This window comes from Galeopterus variegatus, unplaced genomic scaffold (genome assembly GCF_000696425.1).
Source record: "Galeopterus variegatus unplaced genomic scaffold, G_variegatus-3.0.2 Scaffold4581, whole genome shotgun sequence".
NCBI lineage: Eukaryota > Metazoa > Chordata > Mammalia > Dermoptera > Cynocephalidae > Galeopterus > Galeopterus variegatus.
Window position 1 is genome coordinate 28,324 of NW_007730692.1, and position 25,459 is coordinate 53,782.

General features: G+C 37.4%; 1 protein-coding gene across 1 annotated transcript in view; it reads right to left on the minus strand.

The window, feature by feature from the left end:
- SVEP1 (sushi, von Willebrand factor type A, EGF and pentraxin domain containing 1) overlaps positions 1–25,459 on the minus strand; it is a 189,706-nt gene that overhangs the window by 17,442 nt on the left and 146,805 nt on the right. The window contains exons 38-44 of the mRNA XM_008587896.1: positions 21,916–22,588; positions 16,776–19,564; positions 14,554–14,779; positions 12,517–12,672; positions 5,789–5,852; positions 2,564–2,737; positions 980–1,156 (exon numbers count right to left, since the gene is read on the minus strand). Of these exons, the coding sequence (XP_008586118.1) occupies positions 980–1,156; positions 2,564–2,737; positions 5,789–5,852; positions 12,517–12,672; positions 14,554–14,779; positions 16,776–19,564; positions 21,916–22,588 (4,259 nt within the window). The remainder of the gene's footprint in view (positions 1–979; positions 1,157–2,563; positions 2,738–5,788; positions 5,853–12,516; positions 12,673–14,553; positions 14,780–16,775; positions 19,565–21,915; positions 22,589–25,459) is intronic.

Below are 25,459 nucleotides of genomic sequence, written 5' to 3' on the forward strand. Positions count from 1 at the left end.
TTTATTGGCACTATGAGCAAATAAGAACGCTAAGACTCAGAAGTTAAGGCACTAGCATAAGAGTTAAAAATTTTGAGGATAGAATTCAAGCCCAGGTCTTTTCTGATTCCAGAATCCTCCTGGCTTTCATGCAAATATTTCTTATCTCATCAATAGGGGTGCAAGTGTTCTGAAGACGCAGACCATTGTGTGCATAATACATTTCTATACTATGTAGCCTAGCGCCTTGCATCTGGTTAAGCTCAATGAATATTTAACCGATTGCTGTAGAGGGAGTGGCTTGGACAACAAGGAAGTCTGGAAGGCAGGGGAGATGTTTTAAGCGGAGGTAAGAAGTGTGTGTTAAAAGATGTCTGGAGTTAGCACAAGTCAGCAAGAGATGCCACCAGATTGCATGGATTTATCAACATGGTGCTAGCCCAAGTTCTCAAATTGTGGTTGCTGGACCAGCAGTATCTTCATCAACACCTGGAATTTTTTAGAAACACACATTCTCAGGCCTCACTCCAGACCTACTGAATAAAAAACCCTGGGAGTAGGCCCCAGTAATCTGTGTTTTAACAATATCTCCAGGTGGTTCTGATGCAGGCTTAAGTTTGAGTACCATTGTGGAATAATTTTTGTATTGCAAAGCATCTGTATAGCCTATTCAAGGACAGTTTGGGGACTCTGACAGTGTGAAGAAAAATATGTATTTTAAATTTAATATCTTGTTCATTCTTAGAAGAACACATTTGAAAATCTGTTCAGTGAATCCTGATCAGGTAGATTTTAGCTTAGTTCTGCCAAGTTTTTTTTTTTTTTTAAATGTTTGGAATTCAAAGATGTTCTTTTGAATTTTAAACATTAATGCAGAAGATAAGTATGATAGTGCAGACATCTTAATATCTACAATTAAGTGACTTGATTGAAAATAACCTCAGAAGGATGGGAAAACACTGCACTAATGGAATTAGCTGGATTCCCCCTGTTGACTTACTTTCACATTTGGCATTTGTCTGTGTCCACGTCTCATCAGGGTTGCAGGTAATGATGCCCTGGCCCTGGAGCAGGAAGCCTTCCCGACACTTGATAGACACATTCTGATCCACATAAAACTCCTTTTCAGAAAGCAGAGCATTCTCAGGGATCACAAAAGGAACAGGGCATGGATTTGCTGTTTAAAAAAAAAGAAAATGCTTACTAATATCTTTCCTCTTTTCCTAATTTATTTCTTTGAAGGCAGAGTAGGAGTCTTAGTAATGATAATACGAGGCTTACAAATATAGAACTTCAAACATTAAACACAGACTTGTTATGAATCCACATGAAATTATTTGTAAAGATAAAATCAGATAAGATCTGAAAACATCAAGTGAGTCGATCACTAATGCAAGGTCCTAAAAGTCTAAGATGGCAAATTAAATAGTTGTCTTAACACAACAATCATAACAATTCCTTGAACTTGTTAAGACAAGTGAACAGGTATAATGTTGATGGGGGGAAGGGGGAAGAGAGAGGGGGGAAAGAGGAATTGGTAAAGGGACACAAAAATCAACTACATTGTATATTGATAAATTAAAATAAAAAAACAAAACAGTGACAACTCATAGCACCATCAAAATAAATAGATAAATAAATAGTTGTCTGAAAATATGGCCCACAACGTTATTTTAGATTGTTTTTTGATCAGCACTGGGGAAACAAAAGGTATACTAGATATCAAGGGGCATGTCAAATATTCCCTTAATATTTGAAGAAAGTTAAGAACACAAAGTAAATGATTCTCACTGTCACTTTAATTTTTTTTAACTGAACATCCTCCAGAAGGATGAAACCAGAGAATCATCCGATGTTTGTGGGTGACTTGAATATGATATTAGACCCACACTACTAGAAGTAGGATATTAGAACTTAAATCCATCTTATTGATAAAGATGAATTCATTTTGATAGGTCTGAAGGAAGCAGGATATAGTGATGGCTCTAGGCTTGCTTAGTACAAGTGTGTGACACACTTATCAACACGTATTCCAAGCAATTTCAGTTCTTCTGATTTTAAATGGGAACAAAAGAAGTCTTGGTGACTGAGGTAGGCTTCTGTAGAATCTCAAAGGATGTTACAACATTATGACACTTTAAACAGTAACCAGAGCTCTCTCAGCTTATCCCTTGCTTGTGAATACTGTTTTCATTCAAATGGTTAAACTTATCTTTATTTAACTATATTTGGATATATTTTATTATATTAACATTACACTTTAAACATATTTTCTTTCTTCACCTCTTTCCTATCCCTGATAGAATTCATTGTCCATTTATGGCAAAAATTCTTAATTAAGTTGCTTTTTTCTCTTAGTGACTTAGACTTATAATCAATTATCCAAAGAACCTGATAAAAGCTGATTCTCAGACAAGATATTTTATATAACACAAGTAGATTTTTAAAATTTGGTTTAGAAGTTCATGGATTGCTTTCTCTGGTCCAATCACTTATCTGTGGAGTTTCATCTATGTTTTAGATATGTGGGAAGTTGATCATGAAACTGAATCTGATTAAAATCTCTCCTAAAGTCAACACACACGTTTGCAGAGAGGTACTGGGTGGCTCCAAGTTCCATTTTCAGTGCAGTGTGCCTCAGGCGCCCCTTCAAGGCTGTAGCCTCTGTTGCAGGAATAGACCACGCTGGGGCCAGCTGTAGTGTTTTGGACATCAGCCTTCCCATTCAGAAATCCAAGTGGACCTTCACATCTGGTCTCTAAAAAGAAGATAAAGGCCTTATATTAAATGCGTCTCCAAATCCTCTTTCCCTCCTTTGCTACAGTTGCTAAAGGTACTTAAAGTAATATACTCATACATGAGGCACAATGAGGGAAGAAAAAATAGCACGCTTAAGTACTGAATTAACACATGCAGGCAATTAAAGATTGCTATTTTGTCTTATTGACTCTAGTTGTCTTTATGTATATTGTTAATAATGCTGGAGGTAGTGGTCGTATGAATGAGCAGGTGGGTAAAATAAAGAAATCTCATTTGTTAATTTGCTACTATGGCTAGGAACTTTCCATACAATACCAAATTTATTTCTTACAACACTTGAATTGTACATCCAGATAAAATGCAGGATGCCCAGTTAAATTTGAATATCAAATAAAATAAATACATTCTGAGTATAAGTATGCCTCAAATATTGCATGGGATATTTATATTAAAATTACTTTTTAGCTGAAATTTAAATTTAACTGGGTGTCCTATATGTTTTTTCTCTCCTAAATCTGGCAACCTTACAATAACTCTGATATCATCTCGTTTAACAGTTGAAGAAAAGTGAGGCTCAGAGAGGTAAATAATTTGGTCAAGGTCATAATGTTTGTAAAGAGAGATAAAAGATAAACTTAATGGAAGTAGAATATAATAAGACAGTATAAAGAACAGGTAACCATGAGATTAGGGGAAATTTAGAATGAGGGACATTATATATGATTTTCTAGGCATATGCAGGCTTCATAAACTGATGGGATTATAGTGAAGTTATGAGGAATGATTTTGCCTCAGTGAGAAATATTATTAATAGTTATGTGCTATGGGGGAAGTAGGATTATTTCTAGAATTTAAAAAAGTGGGCTTGAGTCTTAATTTTACAATCTTTGTGAAGGCAGAAGAGGTGATTCTAGACCAGCGGTTCTCAATTCTGGCTGTACATTAGAGTTCCTGGGAAGCTTTTACACCTAAGACCTTACCCCTGACCACATGAATCAGATTCTCTGTGTGGTGGCCTAGCTTTTGGTATGTTATTAAAATTCCCCAATTGATTCTAATGCTAACTCAGAGTTGAGAGTTTCTGGATTAGATGCTAACTGACTTCTTTGGGCTTCTTTCAGCTTGGTGAGCCTTACATGCCCTGGGACCACGGATCTAAACCTTGGCTGTACTTTGGAATCACATGGGGAGCTTTTAAAGGTATTGATGCTGGTCCCATCCCAAGAGATTCTGATTTAACTGATATAGGTGTAGACTGGGCATTGGAAATTTTCAAAGCTGCCTAGGACATTCCAATGTGCTGAAGGCTAAAAAACATTGGTCTAAGGCAGTGCTCCTCAAACTGTAAAGTGCATGGGAATCATCTAGGGATCTTGTTAAAATGCAAATTTTGATTCAATAGGATCAGAGTGAGGGGCCAGAGATTTTTAATTTCGAAGAAGATCCCATGTGCTATTGATGCTGCTAGTCTGTGGGTCATACTTTGAGAAGCACTGGTGTAGAGAATCCTACTGACTCGAGTGGGTTTCCTTGAAATCTAATAGATAACAGAAATCAATATATTTAATAATTTAGTAAATTACATAGGGATCTTTCAGATCAGGCTGCTCAGTATAAGCACTCTTCCTCAAATAATTGTATTTTTTATGCCTAGGAAAAAAACGTACAATAAAATATATCAAAATATCAAACTTTTTTTATCTGAGTGGTGGGATTAAAATTATTATTTCACTTTTGTTTATTTGTGTTATCTAATTTTCTGCAATGAACTTGTATGACTTATTTGATAATTTAGAAAGAAAAAGAAAAGGAAACCACAAGGAATAATAGAATACATAGATTTTCTATTACTGTCTTGCACTTCTGAGATGAAAACTGTACAAACCAAAGACTGTAATTTGAACTGAACCTGCTGGAAACAGAAACAATCCCCTTGCCAACACCAAGAAGGTTTCCAATGCTAGACATATATGTTTCCTTCTCATTCCCCACTCGCCTCCCCTGTACATACATACATACACTTTTTGATTATGAGTAGTTGAGATAAAAATCTGTAACAGTATTGTTCAAAGTCTTAAATAAATGATGCATTTCTGTGTAGTATTTATACAAGTTTTTGGGAACTAAAAACAGTCATTATTCTCTACTGAGTTGCAACCATGTATTATTCCTTAAAAGACTTAAGATTCCTACACACACAAAATCATCTCGTTCATCTACCACAGAAGATATGGTTGAAATGACAGTGAGCAAGGATGCAAGATCCTGGCGTCCTAGTGCCAGCTCAGCCACTAACTCGATCTGAGATATTGGGCAGGTCACTTCACCTCTCCTAGTCCCCACTTACTCATTTGTCAAAGGGGCTGGACTAGATCATCTAAGAGGCTCCTTCCAGTTTGAAAATTTGATGACTCCACTATTGTTAAGGGGAAAAAGTTAAAAAAAAAAAAGCTTGCCACTTTGATTGGTTTGAAACCACTGTATCTGAATATCTGTCTTTTGGCAGAAGAAGCATATGAGGCATATAGTGGGAGTAAAGACATGTGAATTAACCCACATGTTGCCAGATAAACTGGGCTGTTCTCATAGAATGAGTTAACGTAAAATCCCACACAAAACGTGAATATTCATTTATCTGATACATGGACCAACAACATTTAAAAAAGATGTCAGTAGTGGTCAGTGTGGTCTCCAAAAAGCAATAGCTCTAAGTCTTCCAATTTATAATTATTTAAGAAAGGAACCCAACAAAAATGCAAATAAACTCAATAATTAACTAGTTTCTAAACAAAACGTTTGCTATTCCAGAGTCAGTAATCTTGTTCTCTATCCTAATTTAATTATTAACATCTATTACAGTTTTTGACCCTTTCATTGATTTTGTGCCCTTGAGCAAAAGCTAATTAAATGTTCTCATACAGTTTATGGAGTTGGTTTAAAAAACTTTTTCTTTTAAAAATTACGAAACTGATCTATAAAGAAAATGTAACCACACTATTATTTTGTGTCCTCAGTTCCTCATTTTTGGAACTGCTGTCATTTGACTTACTTTTGCACGTAGCTATCCCTCCAGTCCACTGTCTGTTCTCCCGACAGACACGTTCCCTGTTCCCCTGTGAATCAATGGAGAAAGGTCACTGACAAGATCATAACTCTGTAACAGAAAGATAATAAAGAGACTGCAAAGTAATCTTAGCTGTGGACTTGAACAGCCTTGGAATGTTAGATAAATTCATTAAATAAATATTGTTTAAGGAGCAGATTTAGACTTTCAAAAATGTTTTCATCAAATTACTTCAAAATTTATACCCTGGCAGACTAGTGTAATTAAGGTACAGACTTTGCTTCAACTTCTATTTCTAATGATAACCAATTATAATCTGTAGAAAAGACTGATAAAGAATGTGTTAGAAATGTCAAAGAGGTGTATTTACTAAATATCTTTAAAAAATATTTTGAAGTATATTTATCTTTCAAGACCTGCGAGGTCCAGCAAGGAATATGAATTGGTTTTTTTGTACCCTTGAACATGGTATAATGATTGAATTTTTCAACAGTGTAACTTATCTATTAAATATAAACTTACCCTATTAAGGGCCCAAGCATTTAAAATTTTAAATATTCTAGATAAAGTCTTTCTAAAATTTACTTCCCTGTCTTCTAAGATCTAATTTGCTTGAAAAATAATTTATGATTATTATTCTGAATATATTTTTCAATATCCCATAGCCCCTGAGGACTATACAAGCTGTTTGCCCCCTACAGTTATTAGGCTAAGGTTACTGTTCTTTGATTCCAGGATATAATTTTTATTAGTCTTTGCTTTCTCATTCTCTATTGTTTATATCTTACTGTAATCATCAGTGTTCTTGGTGGTAATTCTTTTCCATGCTTTACATTCCTAATCTACTACGGAATAATAAATAAAATAAGTAAAGGTTTGTAACAGTGTATGTTTAAAAAACAGATTAGGTACTAAGTATTAACCTATTAATGTCATAAGGGGCTTGACTCTAAGTCAAGTACAGTATATGAACTTCAGCACATGGACGTTTTGACATGTTTTTTCATTGCTTAGAGCCCTTTGGATGTCTTTTTGTCTTGAAGATGTGTTCCAAATCAGCAAGGTGTCTGAAAAGAAGCCATCGCTTTACTTTAGTTTTTATCTGCACTGAATGTCTTTCTTTTTCTCCTTTTTAAAGGGATTTTCTTTGCACCGTCAGTATAATTACTGATGAATCTTTACCTGTAAAAATTCTATTGACTTTGGTGGGAGGGTACTGTCCTGATTTTCCAAGAAAACAATTGATTCTATAAAATTAAGTTGGTTCTTATAAACACGTATTCTTTATTTTCTTCTTATTGAAAAAGTAATGTGTCCATTATAGAAAGGTTGGAAAATATGAAAGAAAAACAGAAAATTTTCCAGGATTGCAGAGAAAAACACTGTTAATATTTGCTCTACTTTTTCTATCCTAATATATTTATGTATGAACAGGAAAACATACTTTTCTAATTTGCAAATTTTTTTTTATTAATTTCGAGGAAGTAGATGACAAGTCTTTAAAACTAGCTCCCTAACCAACTAACTAACTATTTGGGTACTTCCAGAGTAGACTGTATGTAGTCAAGTAGCCAATTTTTGCCAATAGTTTAGCATTTCCCAGTACTATTTTTTCTTTTTTCTCTTTCTTCTAGTGATTTGAATGATAAATATCCTGTTTTAACTGTCAATTTTTATTTTAATAAAAACTCAAATCATCATTAACTATTGACTTAAAAAATCAAACACCATCTGTTGTTGCCATCCTTAGTAAGTTGAAAAATTTGTTATGCTTTTCTTTCTTTCTTTTCTGTCCCTTATCTTGTTTTTGATGAATTAAGCTGGAGTTTTAGATCCAGGTTAGCATTAAGGTTTTTTTGACCTAATGTATCTGCTTTTTCAACAATTAGCTTAGATACTTGTATTAAGCTTTAGAACCATAACCACCACCTTATTGTTTATTAGCAGCGATTTTATAACATGACTATCCCATTTTTGACTTCTTTATTTTATCCCTCAATTGGCTTTAGCAATTTTTTTCTGGAAGTCTGCATGTGTAGTGAAATTTTTGAGATTTAAATTTAGGTTCAAAAAAGTTGTGGACCTCACATACAAACGACAACTTATTTATGTAGTAGAAGAATTACAACATAATTTATATTAGTTGTCCTAATTGCTTTGTTTGATTTGGTAATAACACAAACACTAGAAGTGATCACAATAACTTCCCAACGTTGAACCAGACAAAGCTTTAGAGGTGATGATTGCCACTGTCTGTTTCTCCAGCCATCATGGTAACTTAGCAAAGGTGGTTATTGTATTTCTACCATGAACATGTTGAAACACAGGCTCCGAGAGGTTAGGTTAGTTCTCCAACATCATTCATCCAGTAGAACACAGAGCCTGTTAACAGAAATCTGCCAGGACTAAGTCCTTATTTTTAACCACTTCCCCAGCCCTTTGGCATCTGGGGTGCTTGTTAAAAAGAAATAAGAATGTATTATATATTTCAAAATAACTAAGTGGATGAGTCTGGAGAAAATTATTCTAAGTGAAACAACCCAGGTACAGAAAGAAATACTGCATGTTCTCCCTCATAACCAGGAACTGAATCCATAAATAAACAAATGAACAATAGACAGAGAGAAAGAAAAAAAGAACAATAATCACAGTAATATGTTTAACTTTTAGAAAACTAGAGGTGGAAGAGGAGAGGACGGGGGAGGGAGGGGGCTAGTGAGGAATTGGTCAATGGACACAAAGAATGATTGCATATTGTAATGATGAATAAGCTAACTATCCTGATCTAACCACCACACACTGTACACAACTATTGAAAATCAACATTGTACCCCATATGTATGTATAATAAATTATCTAAGAAAAATAAATAAATAAATAAATAAAGGCATGAGACCAAGTCATAACTGTTACATAATCTTAAAAGTAAATAAATAAAATAAGAGTACCTTTCAAATGTCTCACCATAAAAAATGATAGGTAGGTGAGGTGACATATCAAAACATCATACTGCACCCCACAAATGTAAACAATTATATTGATTTGACAATTAAAAACAATATCAATAAAAATTCATTAAATACATTAAAAAATGTAAACCCCCTGGTCCTATTTTGGTTCAGAAGGTCTTGGCCTAGGAGTATACACCCCTTATCTTTTTATGACTTCTCAGATGATTCTGAAGCAAGTGGGAATAAGCCACACTTGGAGAAACACTGAATGATGTCATAGAGCAGCAATTCTCAGTCCTGGCGGCACATTAGAATCACCTGGCGAACTTTGAAAAAGATACTGCTGCCTCATACCCAGCCCACAGAGATACCGAATTAATTAGTCAGGGGTGAGAATAAGCATTTGCATTTTCTACAAAAAGCTGTCTTATGGAAAAATTCAAACATGAAAAATACAAGAGTAGAACAGTATAAGAAATTCCCAGGTAGACATCACACAGCTTATTCAATTAACTCAAGGCCAACCTTGATTCGTCTAATCCCCACCTCCTTCCCACAAACCCACATTATTTTGAAGCAAATGCCAGACATCAAATCATTTAACAGTAATTATTTCAGTATGAACCTCTAAAAGGTAAGGGCTTGTAAAAAAATTATAACCACAATATTATCACACCTTAAAAAGTAACAATTGGGGCCGGCCCGGTGGCGCACTGGATAGTGCGCCGCTTGGGAAGCGCGGCGGCGCTCCCACACGAGGGTTCGGATCCCACATACAGACCGGTTCCCGCTCACTGGCTGAGCGAGGCATGGGAGCAACACCGAGGGTTGCAATCCTGTTGCCGGTCCCCGGTCCGGTACGGGGGCAACACTGAGGGTTGCGATCCGTTGCCGGACACGGAAAAAAGACAAAAGACAAAAAAAAAAAAGTAACAATTGGGCCGACCCTGTGGCTCACTCGGGAGAGTGCGGTGCTGCTCTCCCGCCGTGGGTTCGGATCCTATATAGGGATGGCCGGTGCGCTCACTGGCTGACACCAAGCCAAAGGTTGCGATCCCCTTACCAGTCACAAAAAAGAAAAAGAAAAAAAAAAAAGCAACAATTCCTTAATATTAATAAAATGTCCTGGCAATGTTCAACTTTCCAATTTTTGCATAAATGTTTTAATTTTTTTTAACAGTTCCTTCAAATCATGACCAAAATGAGATCCACACACTGAGATTGGTTTATGTGTCTGTGATGGTTAACTTTATCCGTCAACTTGAGTGGGTCACAGAGTGCCCAGATGAAACGCTATGTCTGTGAATGTGTTTCTGAATAAAATTAGCATGAATTGGTGGACTCAGTAAAGTAGATTGCCTTCCCCAATGTGAGTGGGCATCACAAATCCATTGAGGGACTGAAAAGAACAAAATGTGGAAGAAGGAAGAAATTGCCCGTTTTTTCTCGTCTCACTGCTTGAGTAGGGACATCTCATCTCGTCTCCTGTCCTCAGACTGGGATGTACATCATCAGCTCAACTGGTTCTAGGCACTGGGACTTGGACTGAATTACACACCAGCTTTCCTGGCTCTTGCTAACTTGCAGGTAGCAGATCGTGGGACTTAACCTCCATAATTGCATGAGCTAATTCCTCACAATAACACTTTCTCACTCTCTCTTTCTCATTGATTCTGTTTCTCTGGAGAATCCTGACTAATACAATGTCTCTTATATCTCTCTAAATCTATGGGTTCCTTCTCCATTTACTCTCCTTAACTCTGCCAATTTGTTTGTCTCAGACACTGGAAAACTGGACCATTTGTCCTGTAGATGTTCCCACAGACAGGATTTTGCTGGTTGCCTCACTGTGGTATCTCTGATACTGTTTATTGGATTAGAGGCTTGATAAGATTCAAATTCAATTTTGCGGGGGGTGGAGAGGCAAGTTGTTTTCATAGATGTGGTTGTGTTTTTTCATCCAGAGGCACATAATATCTGGTTGTCTCTATTTTTTGTGACATTAGCAGCCATGGATAATCATAATCTAAATCCATTAAATCATGGGAGTTGCAAATTTTGCTATTTAAATTCTATCATTTATTAACAGGAATACTTCCCCTCATCTACTATTTGGTTATCTAGTTATTCAGTTAACATTAAGAAGACAATTCTTACCCTTTAGGTATCAGTTTTCAAAATAATGAGTCTGTACATGAGCATCCTCGTGAGTTACCAACTAATTTTTTTTAGTATCATTATGAGTCTAGTATCATTCATGACGTATTTGATGTTTCAATCCACTGAAATTATCTGTGTTTATGCTAAAATCATCTCACCTTGGCCTGTGGGTGTCTTGTCCAGTTGGTTCCTGAGTCCTTTGATGCAGCATCATGTAGTCTTTGACAGGTTCCCTGCTATCTTATGTGACAAGAATTTCTAGGCAAGTTTACATTTCTTGCCCCAGACCAGGCATCAGTTATTTCTCTAAGTAACTGGACATCGATATTTTTAAAAAGTTTCTTGGGTGATTCTAACATGTAGCTTGAAATGAGAACAATTGCTATTGTAAATCTTTCAATTTTGTAGTCAACACTGGGGTGTTTCTAAAAATTTTAAAGTAAATGATTTACCTCTTCAAATTTAATGACCCATCTGTTTGCTGTATATTTGTTCATAATCCTATACCACTTTTCTTCTGAATAAATAGCAAGATTAGCACTCTCACATGAACAACTAAGTTTCAAAAACAGGAAAACTCTCCAATTGCAATCAATCATTATATTATCCTTCCTTTTTTTTTCTTTAACCTTTTGAGGAAATACAACAAGAACCATATAAGCCTAGTTCCATCTTTCATAAATCGACCTTATGAAATTCTTTGACTGCATGGTCCATGACACACAAATTTAACAGATAACTGAAAACCCAGATGACAATTTTATGTAACATAAAACAGGCCTGTTAAATTTCAAGTTTGGGCTGGTTAGCTCACTTGGTTAGAATACTCTGCTGAGAACACTAAGGTCAAGGAGTCAGATCCCCATACGGCTAGCTGCCAAAAAAAAAAAAAAAAAAAGAGAGAGAAAAACCCCCCAAAACAAAACAACAATAAAACCCTCCAAAAACAAATTTCAAGCTTGGGAATACAATAATGCTTTCAGCAGAATTGATGTTAGCCCTCCCACTAATGTAAATAGGGAGACCTAGGTGCTGCTGATGGGGTTTAATGTTACAAACAAAGAGTGGTCTCAAGAATGAAGTTAGTATTTGGTTAGAACTGCTCTGAGGATTTTTCAGGCCAGATCTGCCATATGGTAACTTGGCATCTCAATGTCAAGATATATCAGCCTATTGCTTGAGAAAATTCTAGCTTTGCAAGCCTAAATCCTTGTGGTTACCTCCCCATGGTCACCTCCCCGTGGTCACAGGTAGACTTCCCTGTTCTCATGATTATGAGAAAGCCAAAAACAAGTTTAAATGGTCAGTTGAAGTAACAGTATCTGTTTTGTGGTTTTGAAAACTTAATCTTCCCTTTTGTGGCTTTTGTTTTGTTTTGTTTTTAATTTGAGACTTATTCCGCTTTTTAAAATTGTAAGTCAAAAAAAAAAAATTGTAAGTCACCTTAAATACTTCTTGGAACATGTTAGAGTATAAGGCAACAAAGCATCACAGAATCTCTTAGGACCAAAGTCAGTGAAACAAATTTGTGCTAATACTAAAAATATTCTTAAGTATATTGGAAAAACAAATTAATTCTAGCTAAATAGTTTGTTTGCTTACCTCTAATTCATAGCCAGGTTCACACTGATAAATAATTGTGCTTTCAAAGCTGTATTTATTTCCAACCACAAATCCATGTTCTGGAATTTCTGGTTTCCCACAAGAAACTGGACTGCAAGATTCATCAGAAAATGGAGGCTCCCAAGTACCATCAAGCTAGGTTAAAAAAAAATTACATTTAGGAGTTAATACACATGAAGAATTGGTTATATGGCAGAATAATCCCCAAAATGATAGTCAAAAGGACGTAGAGTTTGATCGTACTTTTGTTACTTACGATCTGTGACCTTAAAAAACACTTTAATTATTAGATGGTCTTAGTAGTCATCACTAAACAATTTTAGACTTTTCTTAAGCATATAAAACAAGCATTTTCTTCCTAACGGAATCCATTAAAAAAAAATCAAGAACACCAAATGGTATGTTTTTATTAAATTGCATGAAGACTGGAAGGTTGGTACAATATTCCATGACTTATACCAATGTGCCTTTATACTTCACATGATTTCTCATTTTAATTTAAAGTTTATAAGAAACAGCAACTTTTAGGTATATTACTCAAAGTTTAAGAAGATGGCTTCTTTTTCTCCATTCCAACATGAACACTTGAAAATATTCTATCAAATATTTTTGAAAGGGTCACATAGTCAAATTCAAATATATGTATCTCCTTTTTTACCACCATAGTTAGAGTTTAGCATTTTTCAGGCTTCTAGTTGGGTAAAGCAAGGCACACAGATGTTTCTCTTGAAGGTTACTCTATTGCTATCGTTTTTCTGTTTTCTTTGAGGAAATAGTATATGATTTGGATAACAGTTTAAAACAGCATTTGAGGCTAGATCTGTTATTCTACATATGAGCAGAATAATTTTGTGTATATGCCTGCATGATAATTAACCATTCCCTTGATGTATATAAGTTGTATTTAATTTTTTAGTACTGTAAATAATTCTTCAATAAACATATTTTTTGCATAAATCTTTCTGGATATTGCTAGTAACCTTTTAAAGTTATGTCGTATTGTTTTCTTTTAGTATCTTAAGGGCTTATGTTGGTTATTTTAATTTTTCCACAATGATTAATTAATTGTATCAGAATACTTTATTAATAATTCCTTTCTCCAGAGACTTGTGATAATTCATTTATCAGGGTCTATTTCTGACTCATTTCTTCTGTTCTGTTCATTTTTCCGTCTATCTGACTTTACATCAATACCACACTGATAGAAATGTTGTAATTCTGTAATATGTCTTAATTTATGGAGAGATTGGTACTCCTTCACTATTTGTTTTAAAAAATTCATATTGATTTCCTCGTCTATTTATTTGTTCTATGAACTAGAATCGTTTTGTTATATAACAATAAAATATTTCTAAGAACTGAACATAGTTTACACAATTTATGCATTTAAACACTTAGGAAGGGTCTATTCTGTCTTCCAGACCAAAAAATTAAAACTCTTCACTAAAGCTGGAAACACATTTGGCATAGCCCATGGCTGATTTCTACACAATAGACACTCTTTTGTACAAAAGATCTATGGTTAATTTGTCATGAATACCTTGTTATATATTTTAACATTTTATCTAACTCTGGTACTTCCTTAGTTTAAAAGTGGGAATATTGGGAAGAAAGAAACATTTTATTATATTTCTACCAAGAAACTTCTCAAATCCTTTGGCATGAGTGAAAACTTGAGGCATTTTTGGGCCGGCCCGGTGGCGCACTGCTACAGTGCGCCGCTTGGGAGCGCAGTGGCGCTCCCGCCGAGGGTTCGGATCCCACATACAGACCGGTTCCCGCTCACTGGCTGAGCGAGGGGCGGGCGCAGCACCTAGGGTTGCGATCCCGTTGCCGGTCCCAGTCCGGTACGGGCACGACACTGAGGGTTGCGATTCGTTGCCGGACACGAAAAAAGACAAAAAGGAAAAGAAAAAAAAACTTGAGGCATTTTTGTTTCTTTTCAGGACAGGAAGATACTGCATGCATGGCAATACACGTACATGTGGAGTTACACGTTCTTATTAAAAGTCTTACCTGACAGGTTGATATGTTAACTCCCTTATAGGTATACCCTTCTGCACATGACACAGAAACTTGCTTATTCACACTGAAATCGTCCCCATGAACAAGTACATGTGTTATGTTTGCTGGCAGAGGACATTTTTTAGGACTGCAGGAGATTCTTTCAGGGAACCAACGACCATCCTTCTGACAGGTGAATGTATCTATATCTGTATCCATTGCATAACCTTCCAGACATCTGCAATAAAAATGCAAAAATGAGTGCCTTAAAGAGAGTACAATATAGTTCCTGACCTATTCTTGGATTTAAGAAACTGTTTACGAGGCTCAATAGACATTTTATGCAATATATTAAAATTAATTCAAATGTCAGATGGATGGCATTGTCATGAAAAAACACCAATATAACAATGATAACCAGATCAACCCTCAGTTATCCACATTAAAGATTAGCTAAGAATAAAGTTGCTTTAAATGTTGGTGATGTTATTACCTTTGTTCTGAATATCATTCTTAAATTCATTTTTATTCTAAAACAGCTAACAATTCATGAAATTCTAGGCAAAGTCCAAAACAGACTCAGACATTAGTAGGAGTATAACAAAATTAATATTTATTGAGTATCTACTTTGTGCCAGATGCTGTCTTTTACATAAGGTATTCCTCTTAATCCTGAGTATTAGGTATTTTCATATTAATTGTAGTACTGGTATTCAAACTCAAGTCAACTTGGCTCTAAAACCATCTATGATTTTTAAAATTTGCATTTATTTATTCAACAAACATTTACATGACACATTAAGTTTCAGTTACTGTTCTAACTGCTCTACAAATATTTACTGATTAAATTCTCATATCATCCTCATGAATAGGTGCTATTACTATCTTTATTCCCATTTTGCAGATGATAAAATTCACACCAGAGAGATTAAGTAGCTTCCTCAAAGCCATACAGCTAGGCAGTGATAGAACTGAGTTCCTACCTACTATTCAAAAGGCAGTGAAGTACGTGGTGAAAGCATGGACTCTAGAAGGAATCTAGCTCTAGAGTCCATGCTTTTACTACTATATTCCACTGTCTTTTAAATTAAACCATTTAATTAATGAACACTTATTAGATGGATAACATATTTTAAATTTCACAAATTACCAGGGTAGGTACGAGTCAGGTTTTGCAAACTTGGGGTGATCTGTTTATCTGATACTGAGTAAAGATCAGGAAGGTGATGTAATCAACACATAGCAGGGAATAAAAACAAGGAAGTCCAGAGAAGCAGGTGATATTGTGGCTTCTCAAGATATGCAACACACCAACATCCAAATACATATTTTAAAATGTATTTCAAAAGCAAGGAATATTTTTTCTGTTCAGTGTATGACCCACTACTCTGGCTTCCTTACCATTGTGGCCCTCCCTTGCGTCAACTTCTTACTGCGATTCATAAAATATGAAGATGGGGCTAAAACTTCTGCAACACAAATGCTTAAGAAGACTTGTTGAATTGCTAATCAAATTTAACATGCCAATATGTGAAGGACAATGCATGATTCATTCAGAGATGTGAATAAAATTTAAATTATCTTAGAGTGTTGCAATATCTTTGAACATTATGTGTATTTATTCCGATAAAAAAATTAATTCATAAATTCATTCCATATTTTCTCATCTTTTATTTTAATAATACATTTTAGATATGGAACTTTCTAGCAAAAATCACTATTTGGGCATTAAATGCTTAGTTTGTTCAGATAGCATAGGTTGGTTGTCCCCTTTAGAATATCTCTTTTATTTATATTGGCCAATGAAAGTATGAGCTTTTTGGCATGAATTCTTAGTTTTTTCCCTTATTTACCCAACACTTGCTTGTATAAATATAACCATAAAGTTATAATCATAAAGAAATTTACCCTCATGGCATTTAAAAAAGAGCTTCATGATTCAAGAGCTATTCAAGCTTAGCTAGAGGATCTTGCTGCTTCAAGAAGGTCAATAGAATATGATAGTCAAGATAATTATATTGGAAAGTACAGTATGAAAAAGTGTTAATTTGTCTTTTAGTCAGTGGGTTTCTATGTAATTGTGGGTAGAATAAAGCCAAGTTTTAAAAGCTATGTGTTTTGGAAAGCAATCCAGAGATGGTGTTTTCTTCCCAATTAGCTAAATTTTTGACCTACAACTTCATTTTACAACCTCCTACCTGCACCCCTTGGAGACTTTAGAGCCATGGTCTTACCTGAGTTTCACTTTACTTTCATAGGTGTGTGCCTCTCCAGTTGCCACCGCATTTGTGACAGATGGTGGGGGACCACAGGACAGGGGCTCACAGACAGGATAAGGCTGGCTCCATGTCCCTTTCTCTGTACAGATCAGATCTGAACTGCCTTGTATCATGTACCCTGATCTGCAGCTGTAAGTTATCACACTGTCCTCTGAAGAGCTACTGTCACTAACGAGTGCATTTGGTATCACTGGGGGAGAACCACAAGAAGGGTGTTCACAGTATGGGAAGCCAGAGCTCCACTGGCCATTGTCTTCACAAATGATTTCAGAAAGTCCCAGGAGCTTAAAGCCTTTGAAGCACTGAATCCGGGCTGCCTTTCCACAATGAAAATCTGTCCCATTGACAGATCCATATTGAATTACTGGTATAGAACACCTGCAAGGAAGGCAGGAAGGTGAGCTGCCACTCCAGGAGCCATTGGAGAGACACCTTCTTGAAGAACTTCCATGGAGCTTATAACCAGGAAAGCACTGATACTGTATGTGTCCCCCATGATAAAAGGAAAAGCCATTAGGGAAGTCATGGTCAAGGTCTTCAGGAGGCCCACAGTTGACTGGTTTGCAGAGAGGAACCTCGGCATCCCAGTTGCCATCTGACTGACAGGTGAGTTTTGAAGCACCATGCAGTATGTAGCCCTCCTGACAGTGGAACACCACTTCCTTCCTGAAGCCATAGTCCAGGCCATCCATCATGCCATTTGCCACCTGTGGTGGTGTGGCACATCTGACAGGTACACAGTTGGGAGTGGCTCCGCTCCAACTTCCATTGGCAAGACAAGCACGACTACTGGCTCCCTCAAGCAAGAACCCTACGCTGCAAGTGTACTCAATCTCTTTTTGGAATGTGTACTCATCTCCTTTCACCTGGCCATTGGCTGAGACTGGGGGTGAGCCACAGTCCACAGGAATGCACGTGGGCTCATTCCCATCCCAGTTTTTATTTTCTTGACATGTTCTCCTTTCAGTGCCATTTAGCATATACCCAGGGTCACACTCATAGTACAACACACTCAGGTATGTGTAGTTGCTTCCTTTAATGGATCCATTCATGACTGAATTTGGCTTTTTGCATGAAATGGCTTCACAGTGTGGGGAAGCACCACTCCACTTCCTGTTCTGTAGACAAAGTCTCATGGGGGAACCCACTAGATTGTGTCCAGGTTTGCAGGTATACTGCGCAGCACTGCCCATGGCAGTCTTTGTAAAATGCAAAAAGCCATTTTCAGGAGCAACAGGCAAGTCACATTCAATCAAAATGCAGGAAGGTGCACTGCCATTCCAAGTTCCATCTTCCTGGCAAGTCAACACAGGGTTCCCCAAAAGTTCATATCCTGGATTACAGTTATATAAAATCATGGTGCCAAAGAGAAAGTTTGATAAATGTGTAGCAGGAGACTCCTTTGCATTTTCCCAGGTTTTAGCCACTGCTCCCAAATGATGAGGAGGGCGAGGAGTCAGATACGGAGCTTCCATTATGTCATCTTCTTGGTCAAAATATCCCTGGCCATCTTTGACTTTAATACAGTCTCCAAAATCTATGTGAGGAGGGAGACCACAGTCTATGGGGACACATGTTGGGCTGGAGCTTGACCATCCTGACTCTCTACAGGACTGCATGGCATGACCAGCCACCTGGAACCCAGGGAAGCAACTGTAAATGATCATGGCACCGTAGCTATAATCTGCACCTTCTACAAAACCATTTTCAATGGGTTGTGGGGGATTACAGTGGATGGCATTGCAAGATGGAGCATCCACATCCCAATCCCCTGTCTCTAAACAGGTCAAGCTTTTAGGACCTTCGAGTCGGAAGCCTTCATCACAAGAGTATGTAACGGTCTGTCCATAGTGGAGGTTTGTGTAAGAGAATTTGGCATTCAAAATCTCCTTGGGCTTTGGGCACTCAATGGGCTTACATGTTGGTTTTCCTCCAAGCCAGTGACCATCTTCTCCACATAGGATGGTAGTATTTCCCACCAACTCAAAGCCTGGCTTGCAGGTATAGAGAGCTGTGCTGAGATAGGCAAGACCTTGCACATCAATGATGCCATTGAGGATTTCCTCAGGTTGGGGACATTCTACTGGAACACATTCTGGCAGTGGAGAGCTCCAGGTGCCATCAGCTTGGCAGAGAATGGTAGGATCTCCTCTTAGGAAAAACCCGTCTACACAAGAATACTTGACAGTACTTCCAAAATGCAGAGCAGAAGGAGCAGGGACACCGAAGGAAATTAGGGGAGGCGGGAGGCAAAGAACCATCTTACACACGGGAAAAGAATCATTCCATTGCTGGGATGGCAAGCATTTCAGGACAGAGGGGCCTTGTAGGGCGTGCCCTTCTTTACAGGAAAACATGACCACTCCGACCTCAGTAGTCAACTCCTTCAATACCAGCTGGTTTTCCGAGATGGGTGGCTCTGGGCACTTGGCGGGCACACACTTTTGGTTTGGCTTTTTATTCCATTTGCCAGATTTCTGGCATGTCCAAGAATCATCACCAACAAGCTCATAACCCTCATTACAGAAAAACTGAACCTTGGACCCTACGTCAAAATTTTCTCCTTTAAAGAAGCCATTCTGGATTGGCGGAGGTTTTCCACAGTTGAGAGGGAGGCACGACAGAGGGGATTCACTGTGCCAGTGGCGATTAGCTTGGCAGACAAATACAGGACTTCCAACGGGCTTATAGCCTGGGTTGCACCCATATCTCACTTCACTTTCAAAGATTCTGCCAGTTGTATACTGTGTAATAGAGAGAAAACAAGTGAGTACAATTTGTGTAACAGATAATACAGCTAAATACTTGAGTAGTAAAAAAGAACTAAACTAAAAGGTCTACATTAAAATGAATCAATTAGAACTTAAACAAATAAGAATTTATATTTTTTTCCAATAGGTTCACCATAGTTTTTTTCTTTTTTCTCCTTTTTGTCTTTTTTCGTGACCGGCAATGGATCGCAACCCTCAGTGTCACGCCCGTACCGGACCGGGACCGGCCACGGGATCGCAACCCTCGGTGTTGCTCCCGCCCCTCGCTCAGCCAGTGAGCGGCCGGTCTGTATGTGGGATCCGAACCCTCGGAGGGAGCGCCACCGCGCTTCCCAAGCGGCGCACTATAGCAGTGCGCCACCAGGCCGGCCCCATAGTTTTTTTTAATAAGTGAAAATGATAGTAGAAGATCAAATTGGTAATCCTACTGCAGACATGTTCACCACAGTGCTGAGCCCATAGTAAGTAAAAGGTCAATAGACTCTGTATTGAGTGATGAATTGATGAGTAAATACTGAAAATTGTAAATTACTTGGTAAGGTCAAAAATATTTGGCTGATCAAAGAAATGCTATAGGTTGTTGTTTTAATCACAGAAAAGGAAACATATACACAAATGTACATTTATTTGTTAATGCTGTCAGAACATTAAAAAAAACAACGTATTTTTTGTGAATATGTCCTAAGAGTACTGTTTTGTTTTAATTCTTAACACACTTTTAAAAAATTGCTGTTGTGACATAAGAATGGAAAATAAAAAGCAATAATCTAGCTTTTAAAACAAAAAAATTAATATTCACGATCTCAAAATTCAAATAAGTGTATAAGTGTATAATATAACAACAGGCAGATGAATTAGTTCATCAAGATAAATTAAATATAAAAATTTAAAAAAGATTGCCATGGTTCTTTGTTAGCAATAATGGTAAATTCCAGCTTCCATGCTCTAGTGGACGTAGCAGTATTTGGAATTAATTATTCATTGTGTTTACTTATGCATTGCTTGAGCACCCCACATGCACGTGAGAATCATGTTATCACAAACCTGCTCTGTCTTGTTAAATGCTAGATTTCCAAAGCTCAGACCTGTACCTGGCACCTAGTGGGAGCTCCAGAAATATTTGTTAAATTGATAAAGAAATTTTCCTCCTTACATACACTCTATACCCCCTTCCAACAGAAAGTGAATACATCTAAACGAAAGCCTTAAATAAAAGGCCTTTACTGTTATTTGGTGTTTGGAGATAAAGGAGAAATGGAAGTATGTATGTGTGGGTTTTTTTTAAAAAAGTGTTTAATTAGGATATTGTCTATTTTAAATGGTCCTTGATTTGGGCTAATTGATTCTCATTCCTGTTTTCTTCACGGACTTATTGAGAAGACATACATTAGTTTGAAAGCAGGACATGTCTGGGTCACACTTAACTCTTTGTCCATCATGATGAAATTACCTTTAGTTCTACTAAAAGAGTAATGGAAAAACTGCATCTTAGTTGGATTTCCCCATGTTCTGTCAAAAAATAAGAAATAATAATGGATTTCTTTAGGTTCCATTTAGACCCTGGGTTTTATAAAATATATATCTTGAAATGACTTCTATAATGCAAAATAGTTTTTTATTAAAATTGGTTTACTCTAAGTTCATGTATGGAGCTAAGATATTGCCACAAAATGCTGAGAATACCTACATACTAGTAAAATGCAGAAAGCTACATATTTAAAAAATTCATTTTTTATTGAAACAATTGATTATAAAATAAATAAAAAAATATTATGCCATAACGCCTTAAAAAATATTCTGAAAAAATAAAAAAACATAATCATGTTTACTAATTTTTGTCCAAATTCATTACCTATAGATTTTAGCCAGCTCTGTTTTTCTTCTTTTTTCTTTTTTCCTTTTTGTCTCTTTTCGTGACCAGCAACGGATCGCAACCCTCAGTGTCGCGCCCGTACCAGACCGGGACCGGCAACAGGATCGCAACCCTCGGTGCTGCGCCCGCACCTCGCTCAGCCAGTGAGCGGCCGGCCTGTATGTGGGATCCGAACCCTCGGCGGGAGCGCCGCTGTGCTCCCAAGCGGCGCACTGTAGCAGTGCGCCACCGGGCGGGCCCTAGCCAGCTCTGTTTTTCCAACCCTCAGCGGGAGCGCCGCTGTGCTCCCAAGCGGCGCACTGTAGCAGTGCGCCACCGGGCGGGCCCTAGCCAGCTCTGTTTTTCCACGATTAATCTGTTCACTGCCCCTGCTTCTGAAGGTAGGGTTAGCCACATGGGCTGGCTCTGTAAGTGATGAAAGCCATAGACCATTTGCTAATTAGCCTCTTACCTCCAGAAAGCCATTCTCAACCTTAGGCGGTTCATTGCAAGACACAGGATGGCATGTGGGTATGGGGCTACTCCATTGTCCTGTGGCTTCGCAGGTGCTCTTCTTCTCACCTTTGATGTAGAACCCCTTGTTGCAGCTATAAGCCACCATGGCCCCAAAACTATAGTTTGATCCACTCGCATAGCCGTTCATGATGCTTGGTGGCTCTCCACACCGCACAGGGATGCACTGGATGGACATGGGGGAAGGGTTCCACTGCCCACCTCTCATACATTCAATCTTTGCAGAGGTGTTCAGCACGAAACCTTCCATGCATTTGAAGCTCACAACCGAGCCAGCTGCAAATTTTGCTTTGCTCACAGATTCCAAGATGCTATAGGAAACAGTTGGGGGTTTTTCACAGAAATGAGCTATACAACGGGGCATGTCCTGACCCTCTGGGGGAACCCACTTGCCCTGGGCATTGCAGAGGAGTTGGGAGTTGTCTGCCAGGCTATAACCATCTGAGCAGTAGTAGAATGCAATGTCTCCAAAGAGCCGATGGGCAGTCTCTGGAGAGGCATGGTCCACACTGGGGGGCTCATCGCAGGAGACAGCCAGACACTGCTGGTTACTTCCACTCCAGTTGCCATTGGCCAGGCATTCAATGGTGTCAGGACCAGCAAGAGTAAAGCTATGAGATTGGGAGAAAAGAGACAATAACAAAGCATTATATTTGAGAAAAAGTGTAACTTCTTATTCTGTTTTTATTTTTTATCTTTCCAACCATGACTTTACTTTTATTCTTTAAGATAATATTTGCTGTTTGAATATTGTGCTTATTGATCAAATGACTTTTGTTTGAGATATGTAAACCCATCTTGATTTTAATATGAATAATGTTTGTTCAGAAAGGGAAATGGATTTAAGATTTTTTCTATTTAAGAAACTCTAATAATTGTTACACTTTTATTTTTTTTAAATAAAAACGAGTAAGCGATGGTTCTGTTTGACTCGGTTTAAAATTGGAACTTGATCGGACTTCTGATGGTTTTAATTTGTTGATTTTAGCACCTGTCTCTACTGCAGTTTTATAAGCCATAGCTTACAAAGCTATATTTAGCCATATTTAGCTCATGGTTATACAATTACATTCAATGGACTTTAAAACAGTATTATAATTTCAGTCTCCAATGCTTCCTAAACCTTTACCCATGAGGTTAGAGTTAAAAGGTGTGTTCTGCACATCGCTCTGCTACTTAATCAGCATGAATAAATTTTGCTTAATAATTCTCTTTTTTTTTACACAAGGTGTTTACCCAAATATTATGACATACTGATGACTTACAAAAATCTTACATTAATCTTAAGTGCTGTCTCAATGAAATAGAACAAAATATTAGAATATGCAATATTAAAAAATACATTTGATCCATTCTTATTTTCATTATCACCCTTTTACTGAAGAGAAAGATGACAGAGTTTTGAAAGAATATCTAACACCTGATCAGCCTGTGATTTTGATACTAATAAAGGGTAAGGGGATTAAAATAAATTTGGTACTTAATCAAATCCTGTGCAGACATGTTGATTTCTTCATTTTACACATGAGCAAATGGTGATTCCAACAGGCTTATTAACTTGCCTAAAGTCACACAGCTGTAAGCAGCAGAGTTGGGATCTGAATTTAGTTTATCAGATTCCAGCATCTACACCTTTTCCACAACATTGCTCTCTTTCTCTCTCTCTTTAAAGTGATGTAGGTTAAAACACAATTTTGGGGTGTCCTGTGCAAACTGTATTGCAGTGCCACTAGTACAAATTATTTGACCCACCTGTCAGCAAATATTAAGTCATTAGCTACCAAAAATATCTCCTGAGGTCCCTTACAGTTTTATAAGTGATCAGCTATTATAGAGAGGCTGGAATTCCTTCAGCCTAGTTGCCAAGGTGCAAACTGTATTGCAGTGCCACTAGTACAAATTATTTGACCCACCTGTCAGCAAATATTATTAAGTCATTAGCTACCAAAAATATCTCCTGAGGTCCCTTACAGTTTTATAAGCAATCAGCTATTATAGAGAGGCTGGAATTCCTTCAGCCTAGCTGCCAATATTTATGAAATCTATAGGAGACAGAGAGATCAAGAAAGAAATGATAGAGCATCATCAGAGATATGTGCTTCCACGCTACCCACAGTCATATGTCATGCTATGGACAGATGTGGTCTCCAAATGAATATTTGTAGATATCCCCAATAGTTGAGTGCTGTCTCCTGTTAGAGTCTGCTACAATTCATTGTTTTGGATAAGCTCCATTCTTTGTATAAGGATCTGAACCTAATTTTTGATGGCTTCTATCTTAATGAATCCAAGAAAGGTATACAAAAAAATACTGTAAGAGCATAATTTTATTATGAAAAAATCCATTATTCTGGGTCTGAGTGCCCAGATTCTACTCTTCCTGTGTAGGATATGCTCCGGGTAGACGTTTCATTTGTTGAGGATCCTGATGTTTTATAGCACAACTTATGTCATTTGCACACTTTGAACCATGCATTATTATTTACATGGATCCCTTGATCTTGCTCACATTTCATTAGCTGAAGTTCATAGACATAGCTTTAGACATCTCTGGTTTATAAGGATCCACTGTGCCATCTATAAAATTCTTCCTTTATTTCATGGGACTAGCTGCTTTGAGGCAGAAACATCTGCCTTCGGAACCTTCCTTATTTCTCAAAGTCTCTTGAGAACACAGGAATTGGGTTTTGTAATTGGCAGCACTTTGCTAGGCCTCTGACCCTTTCTCTTCTGGAAAATCTCCACCAACTATTCCTCCCTAATGGAAAATCACAGCTAAAGCTGTTCTATAATTTAATGGAAGATTACCATGAAATACATATTTTTTGCATAAATGAATTTAAAGAATGTGTTTTTGACACTACTCACAATTTCTTAGAACCTACAATACCCCTTGGTCTGACCTAAGATTTTGACTTTTTTTTATGATTCTCAGTTAACATTTAGTTCTTCGCAACGATTCTTAAGGCCTGCTATGTGTCAGAGTCTCTTCCTTAGTGCACAGGCAGGAAGCCAATGCACACACTTGTTTGCGCTTTAGTCACTCCCCCATCTCCCACAACTACCTGGCGCATTGCTGGTCGTTTTGCACCCACAGTGGTTGCTTAAAGGAGGAGAGACTGATTCAACCTGAAGAATGGAAAGGGAAGGAAAGGCCTCACAGATGGAATGGCTCTTGAGGGGAATCACAAGAGAAGTAGAGGAGTAATCATTCAATGCAGAAAAGTAGCACTAGCAAACAATATTGAGTGAAAACTAGAATCTTGTGTGTTTTTTTGACAGGGGTACTGTGATGGTCGATGGGTGAAGATGTGACAGGCATAAATTAACTGTGTGGCATCATACATATATATATATATTTGGTCTCTGCCCAGTTTCTGACACAGAGCTCCTATAGCCCTCATAACTTCCTAAGTGACAGGGGTGCCAGTGCTTTAGATAACTAGATAATATACTCCATGAAAAAGAGGATACAGGTTTCC